General features: G+C 46.4%; 1 protein-coding gene across 2 annotated transcripts in view; it reads right to left on the minus strand.

The window, feature by feature from the left end:
• Positions 1-20,581, minus strand: part of TBC1D24 (TBC1 domain family member 24) — a 78,420-nt gene extending 57,839 nt beyond the window's left edge. For both annotated transcript variants that reach the window (XM_030211837.1, XM_030211836.1), the window contains exons 1-2: positions 20,504-20,581; positions 504-1,543 (exon numbers count right to left, since the gene is read on the minus strand). In XM_030211837.1, coding sequence (XP_030067697.1) covers positions 504-1,468 — 965 coding nt within the window. In that variant the 5' untranslated portion in view covers positions 1,469-1,543; positions 20,504-20,581. The remainder of the gene's footprint in view (positions 1-503; positions 1,544-20,503) is intronic.
• Positions 20,582-21,104: the final 523 nt, after the last annotated feature.

The following is a 21,104-nucleotide window of genomic DNA, read 5'->3' on the forward strand; positions in this document are numbered from 1 at the left end:
GATACAATTTGTCAGGAATATCACAGCAGCTTATGTTAGACAAATGCAAAAAAAAGTGTTGTAAATGAAGCTGTTAAAACCAAAGAGATCCCCTTGTTCAGAGAAACATAACGAGATGAGCACTAATTACGCCTGGCAATGCAGACTTTTTTTTTTTAATTTGGTTTTTGAACAAAGGCTCCCATTTTTGCCAAATTCCTGACTCATGTAAACAGCATAATATGTAGAGCTATTCGGCCTACGGCACCATTCTGATATGCTAAAAATAAGCTATTTAGGCCAGTCTGGAAAACATTCAAGAACAGCGTTATGTTTTCAGATCTTAAAAAGTACCTTTTATTTTTAGTTATGAGTTTCCTATTTTTGGAACTCCTAGTGTATCAACCTTAAAAGTAAATACTGTAAAGCCATTGCCTACAAAAGCAGCTTTAGATACCTTTATGTTTATGCTGAAGATCTATGAGCAGCCCAGATAACCTAGAGAGACACAACAATGGCCTTACCTCTTATGCTTCACGGTGATACCTTTCTGCTGAAGAGCCTTCTCGTTCGCCATCTGTAGGAGCTGGATCTCCTTCCGAGAGAAAAGACGAATGGCAAAAGCCTTCTCTAGCAGCTTTTCTGGGGTCACTGACTTGGCAATGTCCTTAATAAAAGTCCGAATATCCCGTTTAATGTTGTCCGACTCCAATGGCTGCTTGCCTCTCACCTTGTGGAAGAACTTGAGGAGTGCTAGTGCAACTCGGTATAGCACCTTGTAGCCCTCCACCAGGAATACATCGAACACCCGTGCTATGTAAGTCAGGGGCAGTTCACCAAAAAGCCATCGCTGCCAGTCTGAGTACACTTCTAGTACATCCTCTGACACTGCTACCAAGAGCTTGTGTGCACCTTGGCAGTACTTGTTGACTAGATCACCAAAGGTCATACATGACGATTCAAAAGCCAGGAAAGTTTGATCTATTAGCCGCTTGCTTTGGTCATTGCAGGCAAGGATACGACAAACCTTCTCAAAACACTCTGCCTCATCGGGACTGTAATGAAGTAGCAGTGCCACCACGGAAGGCAAGGCAGGGCAAAAGGATATGTCAGGGAATTGATTGGCAATGCATAGGAGAATCTTTCTGACCGAAACAATGCCCTCAGTGTTCAGGCAGTAACTGGGCACCTGCCTGTCATCCACAAACTCAGGAAGAGGGAGGGAGCCAAGAGCACGCTTGCTGACTATCTTCCCTACAATGTCCTGGTAGACATGGGCATCTGGTGTCACTGTACGACATGGGATGTCCATAATCAGCTTCTGGTAAACTTTGGCTCTCAAAGTGTGGCTCTTGGCCCAGTAGCCCTGGCGGGCAAGTTGCTTTAACTCATTAAATTCAGAGCAGGATAATTCTTTGGGGCTGCTACTCAGGACAGTACTGTCCAGCTTATCCCAGTCCACAAAACGACCATACTCAGTGTCATCCATGACTGTGAAAGTTATTAAGCAAGCAACAGAAAAGAAAGATTTTCCATGAATTTTTATGAGGGTGTCATTTTTGTCCTGGAAAATAAACAGAAAAGTATGAGAGGAAATAATGTGCTTTATGGCATATAGCTATCACCAGCTTTATTAATCCCAACCCCCTCCCGGCAGCTGACCTAGCAAGCAAGTTCCTATGTGTTAAACAACTGGAGAAAAAAATTCTTGCTAGTACCAAACTCCCTCAGAACCGTGCTTCAGTCTAAAGGTCTCTTCTGTAACAGCAGCAAGATGACTTCCTTCGTCTTGAAACTGAAGTACGTCACCTCTGTGATACACCTAAGCTATACTGGTTCTCTATCAGGTCCAGATGATCAAAAGTAAACGTGGGTGCTAGAGGCCATTAGCGCCATACTAGCCCCCACATTTACCAGCGCAGAATGATCAGAGAGTTCTAGCACAGCAAATGAGCACACCAAGCCTTACTGCAGATAGCATTCAAATATATTCAAGCTCATTTAAATGAGGTCATTTTGTATTCCTCCCCAATGATCAGAAAAGCGCGCCCAAAACAAAGGTGCCTTACAGCTTCTCTCATGATTCTTTCTGCAAAATCTACCAGTTTTGATTGCTCTTGAAAGCAGAAGGAAGCCCATGCAAGCCCTTGAGTGCTGGTTGTGAGAAACAGCAGACCCGAACGAGAAGCACACATTGACAATTTTGTCCTGCATCTAAATTTAAAGTAGCCATGCTTAAAAAATAAAACTGCAAAGCACACACTGGCGTCTTATTACTTGCATCTAAATATAAGCATCTAGAAAAAAAAACCTAAAAACGCTTATATTTAGGCTGCAGAAAACAGATGCCAATATGTGCTTCACATTCGGGTTTTACCAGGCGCTTGTGCAGAGAAGCTGAGCTGACCGCTGAATTCATCTGGGCATGTGCCAAGCACAATCCTAGTGCTTAAAGCTATGAGCACGACTATATTTGCATCTCATTAGCTCTGAGCATTAGGGTGTTGTTCTTCTGTGCTGTTCCGGAACAAATCAGAACAGCGCCAGCGTTTTGATCATCTGCCCCCTCAATCAGGTAACTCAAACCCAAGTTTCCCATGCTCCAGTGCTATGGACCAGCCATGATACAACACCAAAGACAGCTGATGGTAGTGGTACATTTAGAAAAGCTATGTGATTTTGCAGTTTTATATGAAAAATCCTAATTTTTTATTCCTATTTTACCAAATTATAAAATTTTGCAATTTCCTAATACGTCTATGAAAACAACCTGAGTATACTAAAAATGTTCTCTGTTTTGTATAAAGAATATCATATATGATCTCAACCAAAATACCAAGAAGCAATCGTATAAAGATTATTGATAATAACGTTGCCTTTATTAAACAAACAAAAAGTACAACATACGTGGGCATGCGCCTTACCTGATTAGGTAACCTGATTATAAAATTACCTCCACATAAACAGAAAAGGGAAGGTTTCAACTTACAAAATCATTTTTCAAGATGCCTCAACTTTGGTGACTCAAAAAAGCAACACCACTAGTTCCATAAGACTTTTTCCTTCTTTTCTCCATAGACAAGATTTTGTCTTTCAAGCTCACAAAACATGCAAAGGGAAACAGATGCTCGCTAGAGGTGTGCGCAGACATAAGTAATGCCATACTGGGAAAAGACCAAGGGTCCATCGAGCCCAGCATCCTGTCCACGACAGCGGCCAATCCAGGCCAAGGGCACCTGGCAAGCTTCCCAAACGTACAAACATTCTATACATGTTATTCCTGGAGTTGTGGATGTTTCCCTTTTGTAAAATACCTTCAAGGACACAAGAAACATATGTGTAGTTTGTGGCACATATAGCACGAACAGCCTTGCTAGAAAGAAACATATTAAAAAGAGGGGCATCAGTTTGGGTTTTAAATTTGTAGGTGTTGGTACTTACATGTAAGCAGTTGAATGCTACAAACTGCATGCCCATAGGAATCACAAGGCATACCACAACGATCCATAATAGGAACTGTAACGCACCACCACTTACCTAATATTTTGAACGTTTTCCCTCTGTACCTGATTGCTTAATTCTACTATGTTATCCATGTTTTTATGTAATACCAATTGTATCTTTTACTTTAATGACGAATGTCATGACGAAACCTTGTAAGCCACATTGAGCCTGCAAATAGGTGGGAAAATGTGGGATACAAATGCAACAAATAAATAAATAAATAAATAAAACCAATTAAAGAGTCATGCTAGAAAACTCTTAGATCAGGCTGTTACAAATTTTCTTAGGATCTAGGAGCCAGACTCGGAACAACTGGAATTAAATCACATATTCATAATGTGCTCAATGTGATGTAGGTCATGCTTTTTTTTTTTTTTAAACAGTAACAGGGAAGGAGTGGCTAAGAAGCTACTGCTCTTCTCCATTGTCCACCCCCTGCAGCGTATCTGGCAAAGGAGAGAGGCTTTAGGCTGCAACTGTTGAGGCAATGGGAGAAAGAGGCTAAAACTGCAGCTGCTAAATGTGGGTGGGTGGGCGATGCACCCACCTAGCCCCCTAGAAGCTGCAGCCTTAACAGTTCTCTATTGCCCATCGGCCCCAGCAGCTGCAGGTCTTAAGCTCTTCCCACTGCTCGTCCACCTGCTCCCAGCAGCCACAACTTAAAGCCTCTCAGTTCATCACCTACCCAGCCACCCCTGCAGCAGACTTGCCTTCCTGTTTACTAAACAGTGCTAGCGAGTGATGGTACTAATGCTGACACAGCCCATTCACTTTGAATGGGCCGTATCAGTGTTGCCGCTTAGTAAACAGGGGGCTTGGTGTCACATCCCTATCTCCAGTAACAACCTACTTTATGTAATTGTCATCTTGTTGCTACATTGTTCCCAAACCTGTATTACCTCCGTGTTACATTGTACCACACTTTGTAAGCCGCACTGAACCTGCTATCGAGCGGGAAAGAGCGGGGTATAAATGCCACAAATAAATAAATAAATAAATAAATAAAAACCTCTCTCTCTCTCAACTCTTCTTTTCCCCTCCCTCCCCCCCCCCCAAAAAAAAAATAACCAGGCTTTAAAATTTTAAATTGATCCTATCAACAGGGTTGCTGGAGAATCTCTGCCTTAGGAACAATGCTCCTTATGGGCTGAGAATAAGAACCAGTCCCACATTGAGAAGAAGAGACAGTCTGCTACTATTGGTTTATAGTACCAACATCCTTGTGAGTGATGTTACAGAAGGGTTGTTGGGTAAGGTTTGCCTCTTTGTGGACAATACCACAATCTGTAATAGGGTGGTCCCCAGGAAGGTGTGGATAACATGAGGATCTAGTGAAAATTGATGAATGGTCTAGAATTTGGCAGCTAAGATTTAATGCAAACAAAAATTCTGGGTCATATTTGGGCTGCAAAAAAGCAACAACAACAAAAGAAAACAAACAAACAACATAGTAACATAGTAGATGCCGGCAGAGAACGACCTGTATGGTCCATTCAGTCTGCCCAATAAGATAAACTCATATGTGCTACTTTGTGTGTATACATGACCTTGATTTGTATCTGCCATTTTCAGGGCACAGACCGTAGAAGTCTGCCCAGCACTAGCCCCGCCTCCCAACCATTAGCCCCGCCTCCCACCACAGGCTCTGCCACCCAATCTCGGCTAAGCTTCTGAGGATCCATTCCTTCTGAACAGGATTCTTTTATGTTTATCCCACGCATTTTTGAATTCTGTTACCGTTTTCATCTCCACCACCTCCTGCATTCCACATATCCACCACCCTCTCCATGAAAAAATACTTCCTGACATTTTTCCTGAGTCTGCCCCCTTCTATCTCATTTCATGTCCTCAAGTTCTACAGCCTTTCCGTCTCTGGAAAAGATTCGTTTGCGGATTAATACAGACGTTCAAATATTTGAAAGGTATCATATCACCCCTGTTTCTCCTTTCCTCCAGGGTATATATAAAACCCAAAGTGGCATAATATTGGGGAGGGGTGGGATGAAGTATTTCTGTGCATAAAAAACCCAAAGGAATGGCACCATACTGGGGGGGGGGGGGGGGGGTGAAGTATTTCTGTGCATAAAAGAAGAGCAGGACCTGGGTATGATCTGATTATCGTAAGGTGCCTAGGATGAAAGAAAAAAAATAATAAGAAAAGGGGGAAATACTAAAACATTTTCCCCAGAATGCTGTCCCTAATGCATTCTGGGGAAATAGCCAGCAGATTTCCTAACAATCCTAGCAGAATCCTGAAGAGACCTAGCTCCAGCTTATCAAGGCATTCTTCCAGGGTGCTCAGTAAACAGGCTGTTCATACTCCTACTCACCCACTCACACACAAAAACCTCCATGTAAAAAACAACCTTGTTTTCTAAAAGAAGGTTCCATGGTCCAAGTGACAGGATAACACCCTGTCCCAAGAGTGGGCCACTTTATGTTGTCGCCTGGATTCTTGGCCACATGAAGGGTAACTCTATAACTGAGCACTGCATTTACATGCTAAGCACACATGAAAAAGTACAGAATACTGTCTGTTACCTGAGTCCTTGCCGTATTTAAGTGACTGCAGGTCCAGGAGGTCTATGGCTGGTAACAGCAGGCGCGTAAATGTTAAGGTACGCCAATGCGAGGTTACGCTAGCATTCTAGCCATTGTAAAATATGCTCTTGTCATGTGGCATTGGGATATGGTGTTATAGAATTGCCCCCTTCTTATCAACAGAAATGAAATTATCAGATTGCTAAAATTCAATACACTTATGTGCTCTGTGTTGATACAGACCCATGAAGTCAAATTTAAAGCACATCAGAACTAGCCAAAAAAAAAAGGTTTTTTTAACGGTTTAATTGTATCAATACCTGCCATTTTAAAAAACAGCTTATAAATTTGAACATGGAGGAATGTGGGATTGGGCAGAAGAAGCTTGTTTCTCTATGGCTCAAATGTTCTTGGAGTGCCCAGAAACTAATATTTTCCAGCCCTGGTCAAGTCACGTAGTCAGAAAAACAGAACAAAACTTAAAACAAGAAAACTAAACAAAAAAAGTGGTGAGTAATATACGTAGTGTAAATTAAATGGAATATATAATAGAAATAAAAAAAGATGATACGTTTTTTATTGGACTAACTTTTGTGATCTGAAGATGATACTGCCTTTGAAAGCTAGTCAAAAATGTATTAAGTTAGATAGTGTATGTTATTTTGTTAGTCAATAGTGCCGGAAGGACTTCTATGGTCTATGTCCCAGAAATATATGTTACCTAGAATTGCTTAGATAGAATGGGTTTATAAATGGTTAAAATAAAAAGAAAACGAAATAAGAGATCAGTTTGAAAAATTTTATCAGAACTTATACTGTAGGGAAAGGGGGGTAGAGGGGGAAGAAATCAGGAAGAGCTTAGGAAAGCTGCGTCTTCCAAGGCTGTCAAGTTTGGAACGCAAACAGTTAGAGGCTCCATTTCATCTTGAAGAGATCCAACGGGTGATTAAGGGTCTCCAAGGAGGGAAGGCGCCCGGCCTGGATGGGTATTCTGCCAGGTTTTATAAGACTTTTGTAGGGGAGGTGGGGCCCATGTTGTTGAGGGTTGGGAATGCATGTTTGGCGGGCCATTCTTTGCCGGGGAGTATGCATGAAGCAGGGATCTCTCTGCTTTTAAAACCAGGAAGAGACCCAGCAGTGTGTGGCTCCTATCGCCCCATCTCTCTAATAAATCTAGATATTAAGATTTTATCCAAAGTAATTGCCGATAGGTTAGGAAAGGTTCTGCCTGCACTGATTCATACTGATCAATCTGGGTTTGTCATGGGGCGGCAGGTGGCAGATAACATTAGACGCTCCTTACATGTTATATGGGTAGCCCAACAGAGGGGGATCCCTGTGGCTCTTTTGAGTACGGACGCAGAAAAAGCGTTCGACAGGGTGGACTGGCCTTATCTATGGGAAGTTTTGGAACATCTGGGGTTTGGCCAGGGGTTGATAGGTTGGATACAACGCTTATACGAGAAACCCGTGGCAAGAATTAAAGTAAACGGGGGGTATACATCCGCTATTCAGATTGAACGGGGCACTAGACAGGGGTGTCCGCTGTCACCACTGTTGTTCGCAATCTCGATTGAGCCTTTGGCTCAGAGGGTGCGTGAATCGGTGGACATTCCAGGAATAATGATAGGAGGTTTTGAACACAAATTGGCGTTATTTGCCGATGATGTGTTATTTTTTGTAAACAACCCGGGGATGCATCTTCCTATATTGATGGCAGAGTTGGAGGAGTTTGGTAGGCTCTCTGGTTTTAAGATAAATTATGACAAATCGGAAATGATCGGGGTGTCTATAGCACAACCTAGGATGGAAGAGCTCTCCCGAAGTTTTCCTTTCAAACTAAGGAGGGATAAAATTAAATATTTAGGAGTTCAAATACCTGCTCAGATTCCTCAGCTATATCAGCTAAATTATATACCGCTATTCCATCAAATACGCAAGGATATGGAGGGCTGGACGGGTAAGTGGCTGTCATGGTGGGGAAGGATAGCATCGATTAGGATGAATATATTGCCCAGACTTTTGTTTTTGTTTCAAACATTACCGGTAGCAATCCCTGGGAGGGAGTTGAGAATTCTACAACAAGCTATAGTGAAGTTTATTTGGGGGGGCAAGGCTCCCAGGCTCAGCAGGAAGCTGCTCTGGCGTTCAACAGAGATGGGTGGGAGAGGGGTCCCGAACCTTGAATGGTATTACTGGGCTGCACAACTGAAACTGATATCCATGTGGGGTCAGGAAAGATGGTCGGTGGTGGCACACATGGACCAGGAGATGGTGCAGCGGCATAGCCTGCAGTCAGTACTATGGGCATCTTCAACTTACCCCACTGTGGGCAGGCTTACTACCAACCCGTTTGTAGGGCATTTATTGACACTATGGGGTTCCCTTAGGTCACGCTTTTGGAAAAATAGAATCACATCTACATATGCTTGTATTCGGGGGGAACCTACATTTAGAGTGGGGCTGGGAAATCCGATAGCAAAGAGGTGGGCGGAGAGGGGCATATTGAGGTTTCGAGATTTATTGGAAGATGGGAAAATGAGATTATTTACAGAGCTCAAGGACGATTATGGGGTTTTGGATAGGGACAGATTTTTTTATCTGCAGGTCCAACATTATATTTACACACAAGGATGGCTAAGAAACGATCCAGAGGATTATGAGGTATTAGAAAACATGTGGGGCTCACTGGGAACAATGAGGGGAGTTATATCCAGGCTGTATAAATTTATAAGGGGAGTGAGTTTTGAGAAATGCTTGTATATGACTAAATGGGAAAAAGATTTGGAGAAGGAATTGACAGTTCATGAGTGGAAGGCCATTATTGTGGAAGTTAATAAGGCATCAACATGCGTGTTGTTAAAAGAAAATGCCTTCAAGGTACTCTCGAGATGGTATTTTACCCCATATAGATTACATATGATGTTTCCAGGGGCCTCACAGTATTGTTGGAGATGTTCAACGGATGTGGGAACTTTTTTACATATCTGGTGGTCCTGTGGGAAATTACAAGTGTATTGGCAAACTATAACTGCAAAGATAACTGCCCATACAGGCAAGAACTTTCTATGTGAGCCTCAGTGGTGCCTGTTGGGCTTAGGGAACAGACGAGGAGTCAAATGGCAAAGACGTCTGAAGAGGATGTGTTTGACAGCTGCAAAGAGTGTCATTGCTCGGTTTTGGAAACAGCCGGTGGCACCAACAGAGCAAGACTGGATCCTAAAGCTTTCCCTAATTGAGGAGATGGAGAAACTAACCGATAAACGGTTGGGAATTTATAATATGAATGATGAACTTTGGACACACATTAGAGCCATGACCCAAGTGAGTTAGTAATAGGTGTTTGATGGGGAGGGGGGGGGGGAGAAATGAAAACTAATGTTTATCTTTGCACATTTGCAGATTTATAGTTGATTGATAAAAGAGAATGTTTACGGTGAGAGCTGTATAGAATTGTACACCATTGAGGAAATATACAAGTGTATACTTTGTATTAAGGAAGATATGTTTATTCTGATGTTTATTAATAAAAATTATTGATATAAAAAAAAAATAAAATAAAAAGAAAACAAGAAAAAAAATGAAAATAAGATGTCAGCCTGCTTCTAAAGGTAATATATAGAAATAAAGTACCACTGCAACCATACCATTTTATCCAAAGTGAAATATGTAAAAATCATATAAAACCATATTTTTCTCTGGATAGCCTTGGAAACCCTTACCAGCCACAAGGGTTGCAAGGCCATCCCGACAGTCACAATCTAGAAACACTGGCAAGAGCAGCCACCTTACAGTGGGGTTCGCACACACTATGCACAGTGCCTTGTATGGCAGACATGAATCAGAATCTGAAGTTTGACCCACAGAGTCAGCCTTAAAACCATGTTTTGAGTTGATTTTGACCTTTCATATTCTGGTAGCTCTCATGATTCTGTTATGCCTTTTGGGTGGTGTCTGTATTCAGAAAGAACTCTGTTACCACGAATGAAGCCAGTCTAAGTAATCTCTTCTTTATGAATCCAGGTGGCGCCTAACCAAATTAATCTCATGCTTCTTAAAAGACATGAAATTTGACAGGCCCAGGAAATGAAATCATGCTTGGGCTGCCAAAAAATCATTAATTAAACCTTCAAATGAGTCCCAAGCACACATACACCTCATTAACAAGCATGGTATGTTATAAAGGATCTTCAGACCTAATGCATCTTGACTGCTGAATCTGTAGTTTTTTTTATGCATTCAGATGCCAATCCTCATTGATCCTCTGCATAGCTGGTATATTTATATCCATCTTTTTATAATTTATCTTAAAACGTTTTCCTCTTCTTTACTCTGCCATTCTCAACAATCTCTAGTTTCACTTCAGCATTAATTTATCACAACTTTATGTTACTAACTGGCAGCAAAATGTAAGATGCAAACATCGACCGCTAAGAACCTCAGCCGACTTGGCCAGGTTTCGTAACTTCTTCAGGACGGAGGTTCTCTGCAATGACAACATGCGTATTAACTAAATTCTCTCTTGTCTAACGGTGCTTACTTATATTCATTTCCAAACCACACTTCCTTCTGCAACATATTTCTGTTCTCATCTTCGTGTATAACAAAATGGCTGCGGCATCTACTTAGTATGCCAGCCCTTAAATCTCTATCAGTTGATCAGACCTACCAGACCTCTGATTGGAGAACTGAAACTTCCCTTCTCACCAATCAGATGACAGACCACCAATCCAATTCTGAATTTAGCCCCGCAGGGTGCAATGTGTTTAAGTTAAAAAATCCATTTTTGCTCTTTGAAATTTCCAAGCTATGCAGAGAATCAATGAGGATTGGCATCTAACTGCATAAAAAACTACAGATTCGAGTCTCTTTGTGAGGAGACCACAGTGAAGGATGTTGGAGTAAGGTCTGAGGTCTAAACCACTTAATAGAAGGTATACATTAAAGAGACATCAGGACCCAACTTAAATGCCTGAACCCTGCAACACAACGAAACCAAAGCTCGTAATGGACATAAAACAACTCTTCCTCTCTACGATTCCCTAATGCGTCTGCTACACATGAACCTTATTCTATCACAAAATCGCTTTGTTATTTGTTCACACCGGACTTGGTGAATGCCATACGGTACTAAGTAAGCCACATTGAGCCTGCAAATAGGTGGGAAAATGTGGGATACAAATGTAACAAATAATAAGATGGCCGCTGCTGAAGTCTGACGTACCTGCTGGCTCTCTGAATCTTTTCCGCTTTAGCGATGCCGAAGAGAAGGGGCCATCCCGCCTCCACCGCTCCTCAGCGGCAAAACCTTTCCTCGAATCTGGAACACTGCAGGCATTTTCAGAGAGCGTCGATGCCAGCCCGTTGGTCCATTCTGGGGTGAAGACCCCGCAGAATTCCCTGGGCTAGAGCTTTCACTCAGGCCCGACATGAGAGCTCCTCCCCCTTAACCCTCTGGTAGCAGTACTCCGCTCTTGGCGTCCTCAATCCCGTTTTCCAGAGTCGGTACGGGAGAAGAGAGACGGGAGGTGGTGCCATCAACCGAGGGAGCTCGGGCTGATGGAGAACTGGGAATCCAGATGGAAGGAGTGCCACTAGTAACCTATGTAGCACTGAAGGAGAATGAAGCTGTGAGTGTGGAACAGGTCATTCCTGCTAGAGAAACTGAGGTAATAGTGACAAAATTTCCTATATCTATAAATAAACCCAATGAAGTCACTCTGGACACTTTATGGACTCTTATTGTAGATTTAAGTAAAGCAATGTGCCCTCAAGTACAAAACTTGTCTCAAGATTTATTTACATTAGAGCAGAAGACAAAAGAAGTTGACTCCAGAGTTGAAACTTTAATGCATGAAAATAAGGAACATGAAAAAAGTTCAAAAGATACAGTCTCATCAAGAAAATATAATTAAAGATTTAACATTCTTAAGGAGGAAAACTGAATTTCTTGAAAAATCAGTAAGGAGTAATAATCTCCGTTTCTTATAATTTCCTAAACAATTCACGACTTCTCCGCGAGATATGTTAGGGTATGATACATACCTGTAGCAGTTGTTCTCCGAGGACAGCAGGCTGATTGTTCTCACGACTGGGTGACGTCCGCGGCAGCCCCCACCAACCGGAAAAAAGCTTCGCGGGACGGTCGGCACGCAGGGCACGCCCACCGCGCATGCGCGGCCGTCTTCCCGCCCGTGCGCGACCACTCCCGCCAGTTGAATAACTAGCAAAAGATGAAACACACAACTCCAAAGGGGAGGAGGGAGGGTAGGTGAGAACAATCAGCCTGCTGTCCTCGGAGAACAACTGCTACAGGTATGTATCATACCCTTTCTCCGAGGACAAGCAGGCTGCTTGTTCTCACGACTGGGGTATCCCTAGCTCTCAGGCTCACTCAAAACAAGAACCCAGGTCAATTGAAGCTCGCAACGGCGAGGGTACAACAGAAATTGACCTTCGAAGAACAACTAACTGAGAGTGCAGCCTGACCAGAATAAATTCGGGTCCTGGGGGGTGGAGTTGGATTTACACCCCAAACAGATTCTGCAGCACCGACTGCCCGAACCGACTGTCGCGTCGGGTATCCTGCTGGAGGCAGTAATGTGATGTGAATGTGTGGACAGATGACCACGTCGCAGCCTTGCAAATCTCTTCAATAGTGGCTGACTTCAAGTGGGCCACTGACGCTGCCATGGCTCTAACACTATGAGCCGTGACATGACCCTCAAGAGCCAGCCCAGCCTGGGCGTAAGTGAAGGAAATGCAATCTGCTAGCCAATTGGAGATGGTGCGTTTCCCGACAGCGACCCCTAGCCTGTTAGGGTCGAAAGAAATAAACAATTGGGCGGACTGTCTGTGGGGCTGTGTCCGCTCCAAGTAGAAGGCCAATGCTCTCTTGCAGTCCAATGTGTGCAACTGACGTTCAGCAGGGCGGGTATGCGGCCTGGGGAAGAATGTTGGCAAGACAATTGACTGGTTAAGATGGAACTCCGACACCACCTTCGGCAGGAACTTTGGGTGAGTGCGGAGCACTACTCTGTTGTGATGAAATTTGGTATATGGAGCATGAGCTACTAGGGCTTGAAGCTCACTGACCCTACGAGCTGAAGTAACTGCCACCAAGAAAATGACCTTCCAGGTCAAGTACTTCAGATGGCAGGTATTCAGTGGCTCAAAAGGAGGTTTCATCAGCTGGGTGAGGACGACGTTGAGATCCCACGACACAGTAGGAGGCTTGATAGGGGGCTTTGACAAAAGCAAACCTCTCATGAATCGAACGACTAAAGGCTCTCCAGATATGGCTTTACCTTCCACACGATAATGTTAAGCACTAATCGCACTAAGGTGATTCCTTACTGAGTTGGTCTTGAGGCCAGACTCCGATAAGTGCAGAAGGTATTCAAGCAGGTTTTGTGCAGGACAAGAACGAGGTTCTAGGGCCTTGCTCTCACACCAAACGACAAACCTCCTCCACTTGAAAAAGTAACTCTTCTTAGTGGAATCCTTCCTAGAGGCAAGCAAGACCCGGGAGACACCCTCAGACAGACCCAACGCAGCGAAGTCTACGCCCTCAACATCCAGGCCGTGAGAGCCAGGGATTGAAGGTTGGGGTGCAGCAACGCTCCGTCGTTCTGCGAAATGAGAGTCGGAAAACACTCCAATCTCCACGGTTCTTCGGAGGACAACTCCAGAAGAAGAGGGAACCAGATCTGACGGGGCCAAAAGGGCGCTATCAGAATCATGGTGCCGCGGTCTTGCTTGAGCTTCAGTAAGGTCTTCCCCACCAAAGGTATGGGAGGATAAGCATACAGGAGGCCGGTCCCCCAATGAAGGAGAAAGGCATCTGACGCTAGCCTGCCGTGTGTCTGAAGTCTGGAACAGAACAGAGGCAGCTTGTGGTTGGTCTGAGAGGCGAAAAGATCCACCGAGGGGGTGCCCCACTCTCGGAAGATCTTGCGTACCACTCTGGAATGGAGCGACCACTCGTGCGGTTGCATGACTCTGCTCAGTCTGTCGGCCAGACTGTTGTTTACGCCTGCCAGGTATGTGGCTTGGAGAAGCATGCTGTGCTGGCATGCCCAGCGCCACATCCCGACGGCTTCCTGACACAGGGGGCGAGATCCGGTGCCCCCCTGCTTGTTGACGTAAAACATTGCAACCTGATTGTCTGTCCGAATTTGGATAATTTGGTAGGACAGCCGATCTCTGAAAGCCTTCAGTGCGTTCCAGATCGCTCGGAGCTCCAGGAGGTTGATCTGCAGATCCTTTTCCTGGAGGGACCACATACCCTGGGTGTGCAGCCCATCGACATGAGCTCCCCACCCCAGGCGAGAGGCATCCGTCGTCAGCACTTTCGTGGGCTGTGGAATTTGAAATGGACGTCCCAGTGTCAAATTGGTCCGAACGGTCCACCAGAGCAGTGAAGTGCGGCAGCTGGTGGAGAGGCGGATGACATCTTCTAGATTCCCGGTGGCTTGGAACCACTGGGAAGCTAGGGTCCATTGAGCAGATCTCATGTGAAGACGAGCCATGGGAGTCACATGAACTGTGGAGGCCATATGACCCAGAAGTCTCAACGTCTGCCGAGCTGTGATCTGCTGGGACGCTCTGGTCTGCGAAGCCAGGGCCAGGAGATTGGCGGCCCTCGCTTCGGGAAGATAGGCCTGAGCCGTCTGGGTATTCAGCAGCGCTCCTATGAATTCCAGAGACTGGGACGGTTGGAGATGGGACTTTGGGTAATTTATCACAAACCCCAGCAGCTCCAGAAGTTGAATAGTGCACTGCATGGACCGGAGGGCTCCTGCCTCCGAGGTGTTCTTGACCAGCCAATCGTCGAGATATGGGAACACGTGCACTCCCAGCTTGCGTAGGTAGGCCGCTACCACCACGAGGCACTTGGTAAACACTCGTGGGGCAGAGGCGAGCCCAAATGGCAGCACACAATACTGAAAGTGGCGTGCGCCCAGGCGGAATCTGAGATACTGTCTGTGAGCTGGCAGTATCGGTATGTGAGTATATGCGTCCTTTAAATCCAGGGAACATAGCCAATCGTTTTTCTGAATCATTGGCAGAAGGGTGCCCAAGGAAAGCATCCTGAACTTTTCTTTGACCAGGAATTTGTTCAGGCCTCTCAGGTCTAGGATGGGACGCATCCCCCCTGTTTTCTTTTCCACAAGGAAGTACCTGGAATAGAATCCCTGCCCTTCCTGCCCGGGTGGTACGGGCTCGACCGCATTGGCGCTGAGAAGGGCGGAGAGTTCCTCTGCAAGTACCTGCTTGTGATGGGAGCTGAAAGACTGAGCTCCCGGAGGACAATTTGGAGGCAGGGAGGCCAAATTCAGGGCGTATCCGCACCGCACTATTTGGAGAACCCACTGGTCGGAGGTTATGAGAGGCCACCTTTGGTGAAAAAATTTTAACCTCCCTCCGACCGGCAGATCGTCCGGTACGGACACTTGTAGGGCGGCTATGTTCCCGTGGATCCAGTCAAAAGCCCGTCCCCGGCTTTTGCTGTGGAGGCGCAGGGGGCTGCTTAGGCGCACGCTGTTGACGAGAACGAGCGCGCTGGGGCTGTCCCTGTGCCTGACGAGGCCTTCGGGCCGGCTGGTTGTACCTACGCTTTGCAAAAGAATAGGGTGCAGCCTGCCGTGCCCAGGAAAAACGCCCACCAGTGGGGGCGGATGCTGAAGGCGCCCGGTGGGAGAGCTTGTCGAGAGCGGTTTCCCGCTGATGCAGTTGGTCCACCATCTGCTCGACCTTCTCACCGAAAATGTTATCCCCCCGGCAAGGGACGTCGGCCAGTCTCTGCTGGGTGCGGTTGTCCAGGTCAGAGGCGCGCAGCCATGAGAGCCTGCGCATCACTATACCTTGGGCCGCAGCACGAGATGCCACGTCACAGGTGTCAAAAATACCCCTGGACAGGAACTTTCTGCATGCCTTCAGCTGCCTGACCACCTCCTGATAAGGCCTGGACTGCTCCGGCGGGAGCTTCTCGACCAGGTCCGCCAGCTGTTGCACATTGGTCCGCATGTGGATGCTCATATAGAGCAGGTATGACTGGATGCGGGTCACGAGCATGGAGGATTGGTAGGCCTTCCTCCCAAACGAGTCCAGAGTGCGAGACTCCCGCCCCGGGGGCGCTGAGGCGGTATCCCTCGAACTCCGTGCCCTCTTGAGAGCAGAATCCACGACCGCTGAGTCATGGGGCAATTGGGGCCGCATGAGCTCTGGGTCGGAGTGGATCCTGTACTGGGACTCTGCTTTCTTGGGAATGGTGGGGTTAGTTAACGGTCTCACCCAGTTCCGGAGCAGCGTCTCCTTCAGGACATTGTGCAGCGGCACCGTGGAGGACTCTCTAGGTGGTGATGGATAGTCGAGGACCTCGAGCATCTCGGCCCTCGGCTCTTCCACAGAGACCACGGGGAAGGGAATGGTGATCGACATATCCCGCACAAAGGAGGCAAAGGAGAGGCTCTCAGGAGGTGAGAGCTTCCTCTCCGGTGAAGGCGTGGGGTCCGAGGGAAGGCCCGTAGACTCCTCTGAGGAGAAATATCTAGGGTCCTCCTCTTCCCCCCACGAGTCCTCATCCTCGGTATCGGACATTAGCTCATGTAGCTGAGTCCTGTACCGGGCCCGGCTCGACGTCGAGGCACCGAGGTCTCGGTGTCGTCGAGCGGTGGACTCCCGCGCCGGCGGGGACGGAGCTCCCTCCATCGACGTCGACGGGGACTCCACCTGCGTAGCAGTCGAGACCGGCACCGCAAGCGGCGGCGGTGTCGACAGCTCCGGCGCCGGGCTAGAGCTCGCCGGCGCCACAGTCATCGGCGCCGAGGGCGCAAGCACCCCCGGCGCCGGCACAGCCTGGCGCATCAGCCCTTCCAGGATCCCCGGAAGGATGGCTCTGAGGCACTCGTCCAGGCCCGCTGCCGGGAAAGGCGGTGGGGCCGGTAAGGGTGTCGGTGCCGGAAGCTGCTGGGAGCCAGGAGACGGCACCGAGGTGCCGGAACCCCGACGCGTCGGTACCTCCACAACCGACGGGGACCTCTCCTCTCGACGATGACGCTTCGGCGTCGACTCCTCTTCAGGATGCACCGAGGGCGTCCGGTGACGACGCTTTTTGTCCTTCTTTCGATGCACGTCACCGGCGCCGGAGGGCATGGAGGAGGAGGAGGTCGATCCCCCTCGGTCTCGAGGCACCGGGTCAGACAGGGTTCGGTCCCGTGGCTCACGAGCTGAGGGAGTGACCGGGGCCGACTGCCCACGCGGCCTCTCAACCCCACTCTCACCGGCGGACCGACGGGACCTGTTCTCCTGGGGTCGCTGCCATCGGTGCCGATGTCTCGGGCATCGATACCGGTACCGAAGAACCGGCCTTCGATACCGATGCCGTCGAGGTCGACGTCGAGGGGCCGGCGCAAGTTCCAAAAAGACGGTCCCGCAGAACTTGCCTCGCAACCTGAGTCCGTTTCCGGAGACCGAGACACAAAGCACACGACTTGAGATTGTGCTCCGGCCCGAGGCACTGGAGGCACCAAGCGTGGGTGTCGGTCTGCGAGATCGGCCGGCCGCAGCGACCACACTTTTTAAATCCACTCGGGACCTTCGAGGACATCGACGGAAAAATCGCGTCGGCGAAGTCAAAGTCGTCAATGGTGGCTAAAATCACACCACGAAAAAACAAACGACCGAGCGACCACTAGGCCGCAATGTAGCGTCCCCGCTGGAAGCGAGGGAAAAGGGGAGCGCGTGCTCCACACGCGCAGTCTTTTTTTTTTTTTGTTTGTAAAAAGAAAAGATAAAAGGAAATTAAATTAAATTAACGAAGCGCGATCCGCGTATACGCGATCGCAAGAATCCGGCGGCTGAAGTAGAGAGAGCGGCAAGGCACGACTCTCTCCAGGCGCGGAAAAAAAGGAACTGGCGGGAGCGGTCGCGCACGGGCGGGAAGACGGCCGCGCATGCGCGGTGGGCGTGCCCTGCGTGCCGACCGTCCCGCGAAGCTTTTTTCCGGTTGGTGGGGGCTGCCGCGGACGTCACCCAGTCGTGAGAACAAGCAGCCTGCTTGTCCTCGGAGAAAAGGAAATACATAAAAGAAATATTAGGAGTGGCTGAAGCCATTCCTCCATTTTCTCAAATATATTATTTGCCTACTAAACTACAGCAAAATCAAGGTAACCAAGAATACTGGAATCCTCTGATAATGAGTTGGTAACAGCGTCAACTCTAATTGCTACTGTTGCTTTAACACCAGACAAGAACTGGCTAATGAGACTATTCTTTAAGAACAGAGGAAAAAAACTTTTCTTGGACTGAGAATCCAAGTATTTCCTGATGTTGCTAGAGACACTCAGAAGAGACGTCAGCAATTCCTGATGACGAAGCCAGGTGTTCTTCAGTTGGGGGCTACAATCTTTTTAAGATTCCCCTGTAAATGTGTTATTAAATACCAGATGAACAAGTATGTTTTTTTTGATCCACCACAACTCACAGCTTTTTTTAACAGTTAAGAAAATTACAGGGGGTCTAAATAATTGCTCTCTTGATAGTGATTAACTGGTATCATTTGGGTAAACAGACTTAGCAAATTCCTATATTATTATTTGTAAAACAGTACAGTAATCCCACTTATCTGTGGACTTGAGTAATATCTGGCAGGATAATTGATTCCTTTGTTCTTAGACTTTGTACGTTTAATATTGTGAAGTCAGTTTACTTTTCTGTACAAATATTAAACTTGATTGTAATTAAAATTACGTAAATAAATATAGAAAAAAACCCTACAGATTCAGCGGCCAAGATGCATTAGGTCTGAAGATCCTTTATAACATACCATGTTTATTAATGAGGTGTATGTGTGCTTGGGACTCATTTGAAGATTTAATTACATATTAATCCCCGCACCGCTGTAATTTCCATTGTTCAGGTCAAGGTGATTTATCAAAAAATCATTAATGGCATTCACTAATTCCACTGCTGATGGAATAAATTGAAATTACAACAGTATTCTGAATTTTTCTAATCTGTTCATATCACAAATGTGGGACAATATACCTCAATGCTCAGTCTGAAGATACCATCCTAAAAAGGTTCAATAGCTATATGATAGCTGCCCTCACAGGACACCTGGTCCTGCAGAAACCTTTCACCTGTATACAAGCTAATCTTCTGCCTGGCTCATTGCCCCATATAACCTGCCATTCACCAAATCTTACTGAGATGAGCTGTAGAGATGGGTACGGCAGCCACACTACTATTACACAGCTCTCCAAAAACTCAAGTGCTGGATAATGGGTTTCTGCCCACCTGCTTTACCTTTCAGATTATTACTCTCTGGTCTTGGAGGAAGGTTAGTACAAATCTCAATGCTTAAGAAAGTACTGCAGTAAATTTAACACCACCCAATGCACAAAAGTAAAATGCAGGAAGACACTTACAGAAGGGAGAAGCACAGGCACACAGCCAAGGGAACTTGAAGATGGAAAAGCAGATCTGTAGTGTCTCCTGCTTTTGCTGAGCTAAGGTGTCCGATACTTACATAGTGTAAGTATCAGACAGATCATATAGCCACAGAAGTACAGTAATCCCACTTATCTAGTTTAAATTGGCTCTACATATTGGCTACAATTCGATTAGACACTGCTTTGCAAGCAGAGTGAAGGTGGGAAGAGAAGGAAGGTTTGACATGCCAAGTTTCTCCTGTCTAGCATGGCTTTCTACAAGCTTTTTAAAAACGTTACTACAATTAGATCACTATTTTCGGTTCCTTTGAACAGGCTCTTTGAAGGTGTAAGCGTCCAAAAAAATAGTACTATACAAATAAAATTTAAAATAATCTCTTAGAGCCCCTTCCCACCACACTACCAGGGAGTCATTGCAGCTCCCTGATCAATTCGCCAAACACCTGGATCACTGCCAGAGAGGAACAATAGCTCTCTCTGTTTATGAAAAGCCCATAACCAAGCACTAAATAAGCATAACAAAGTTATTTTTCTCCTTTGGACAGTGCATAGATCCGGACTTCACTGCTGAACATCAGAAAATATTTCCATTGAGCTGACTCTCAATCAGCTAGAAAGGAAAACTTAATTGCCAATAGTCTTCACTCAGGACCCCATGAAACATGTGTGTCAAAATACACTAGTTACCGTAGGAAGACAAGAGAGTAAACGACATCTCACATAAAATAGTCTGACAGCCTGGTTTCAGACCTAATCTTGCTGCTCGCTCCTATTTCTTGTACATTGAACACCTGGGAGGAACTAAGGTCAGAGGTCAGCTGGGCTGGGACTCTAATCCAGCGGTCGGTTCTTAACTACTGTGTTGCGGGGCCGACACATAGCGTTTTTTCCCCCTATGCACTTTCTCTCTTTCTCCTGCAGCGGATCCACCACCTCTCCCATAAGCCCATTACCTCAGGTCCCCCTCCCCCTTCAGCCGCCGCGAGTCAGCCTAGCACCTCTTCCTTGAGAGTCTCGCTCACCTGTTTTTTTCGCCAGCGCCGGCAGAAGTAACGGACTACCACGGCTGACCCGGATCTTTCCCACTCAAGGAGGTTAGAGACGGAGAGAGAAAACAGCAGGAGACGGGATGACGTCAAAAAGCTGAAAGCCTTCTCCAGCGCCCAGCCGCCATCTTGGTACACCCAAAACAAAGCCGCTAAACCTGTCATCTGCAGCATCCGCGCTGTCGTTCTTTATCGTTGGTAGCATTTTTATTTGATCTCACTTATATTTTCAAACATGCCGGCTTGTGCAGCATACAGATGTAGACAGAGGAAGTAGTGGTGTCATCGGCTGGAGTAGTAGCTAGTTCTTAATTGTAGTCATGTGCCATTTGGAGGGGCTGGTTATAGAGACTCCCTGTTCCTGCAGAGAGGTTTTCACCAAGTAAAGGGCCACTAAAACAGACATCATGTTATGATAATCAGGTGCTCAACGTTCAGAGTTGCTATTTATAAGTAGAAAGGTTTTTTTTAACATTAATTAGGTTTAATTAATTAAACATTAATTAGGTTCTGTTTTAGTAGTAGTAGGTTTATTGGCGTTCTAGGACTCCGTGTAATATTGTACTGCTGCCTATTT

The sequence above is a fragment of the Microcaecilia unicolor genome, chromosome 8 (assembly GCF_901765095.1).
Source record: "Microcaecilia unicolor chromosome 8, aMicUni1.1, whole genome shotgun sequence".
NCBI classification, from domain to species: domain Eukaryota; kingdom Metazoa; phylum Chordata; class Amphibia; order Gymnophiona; family Siphonopidae; genus Microcaecilia; species Microcaecilia unicolor.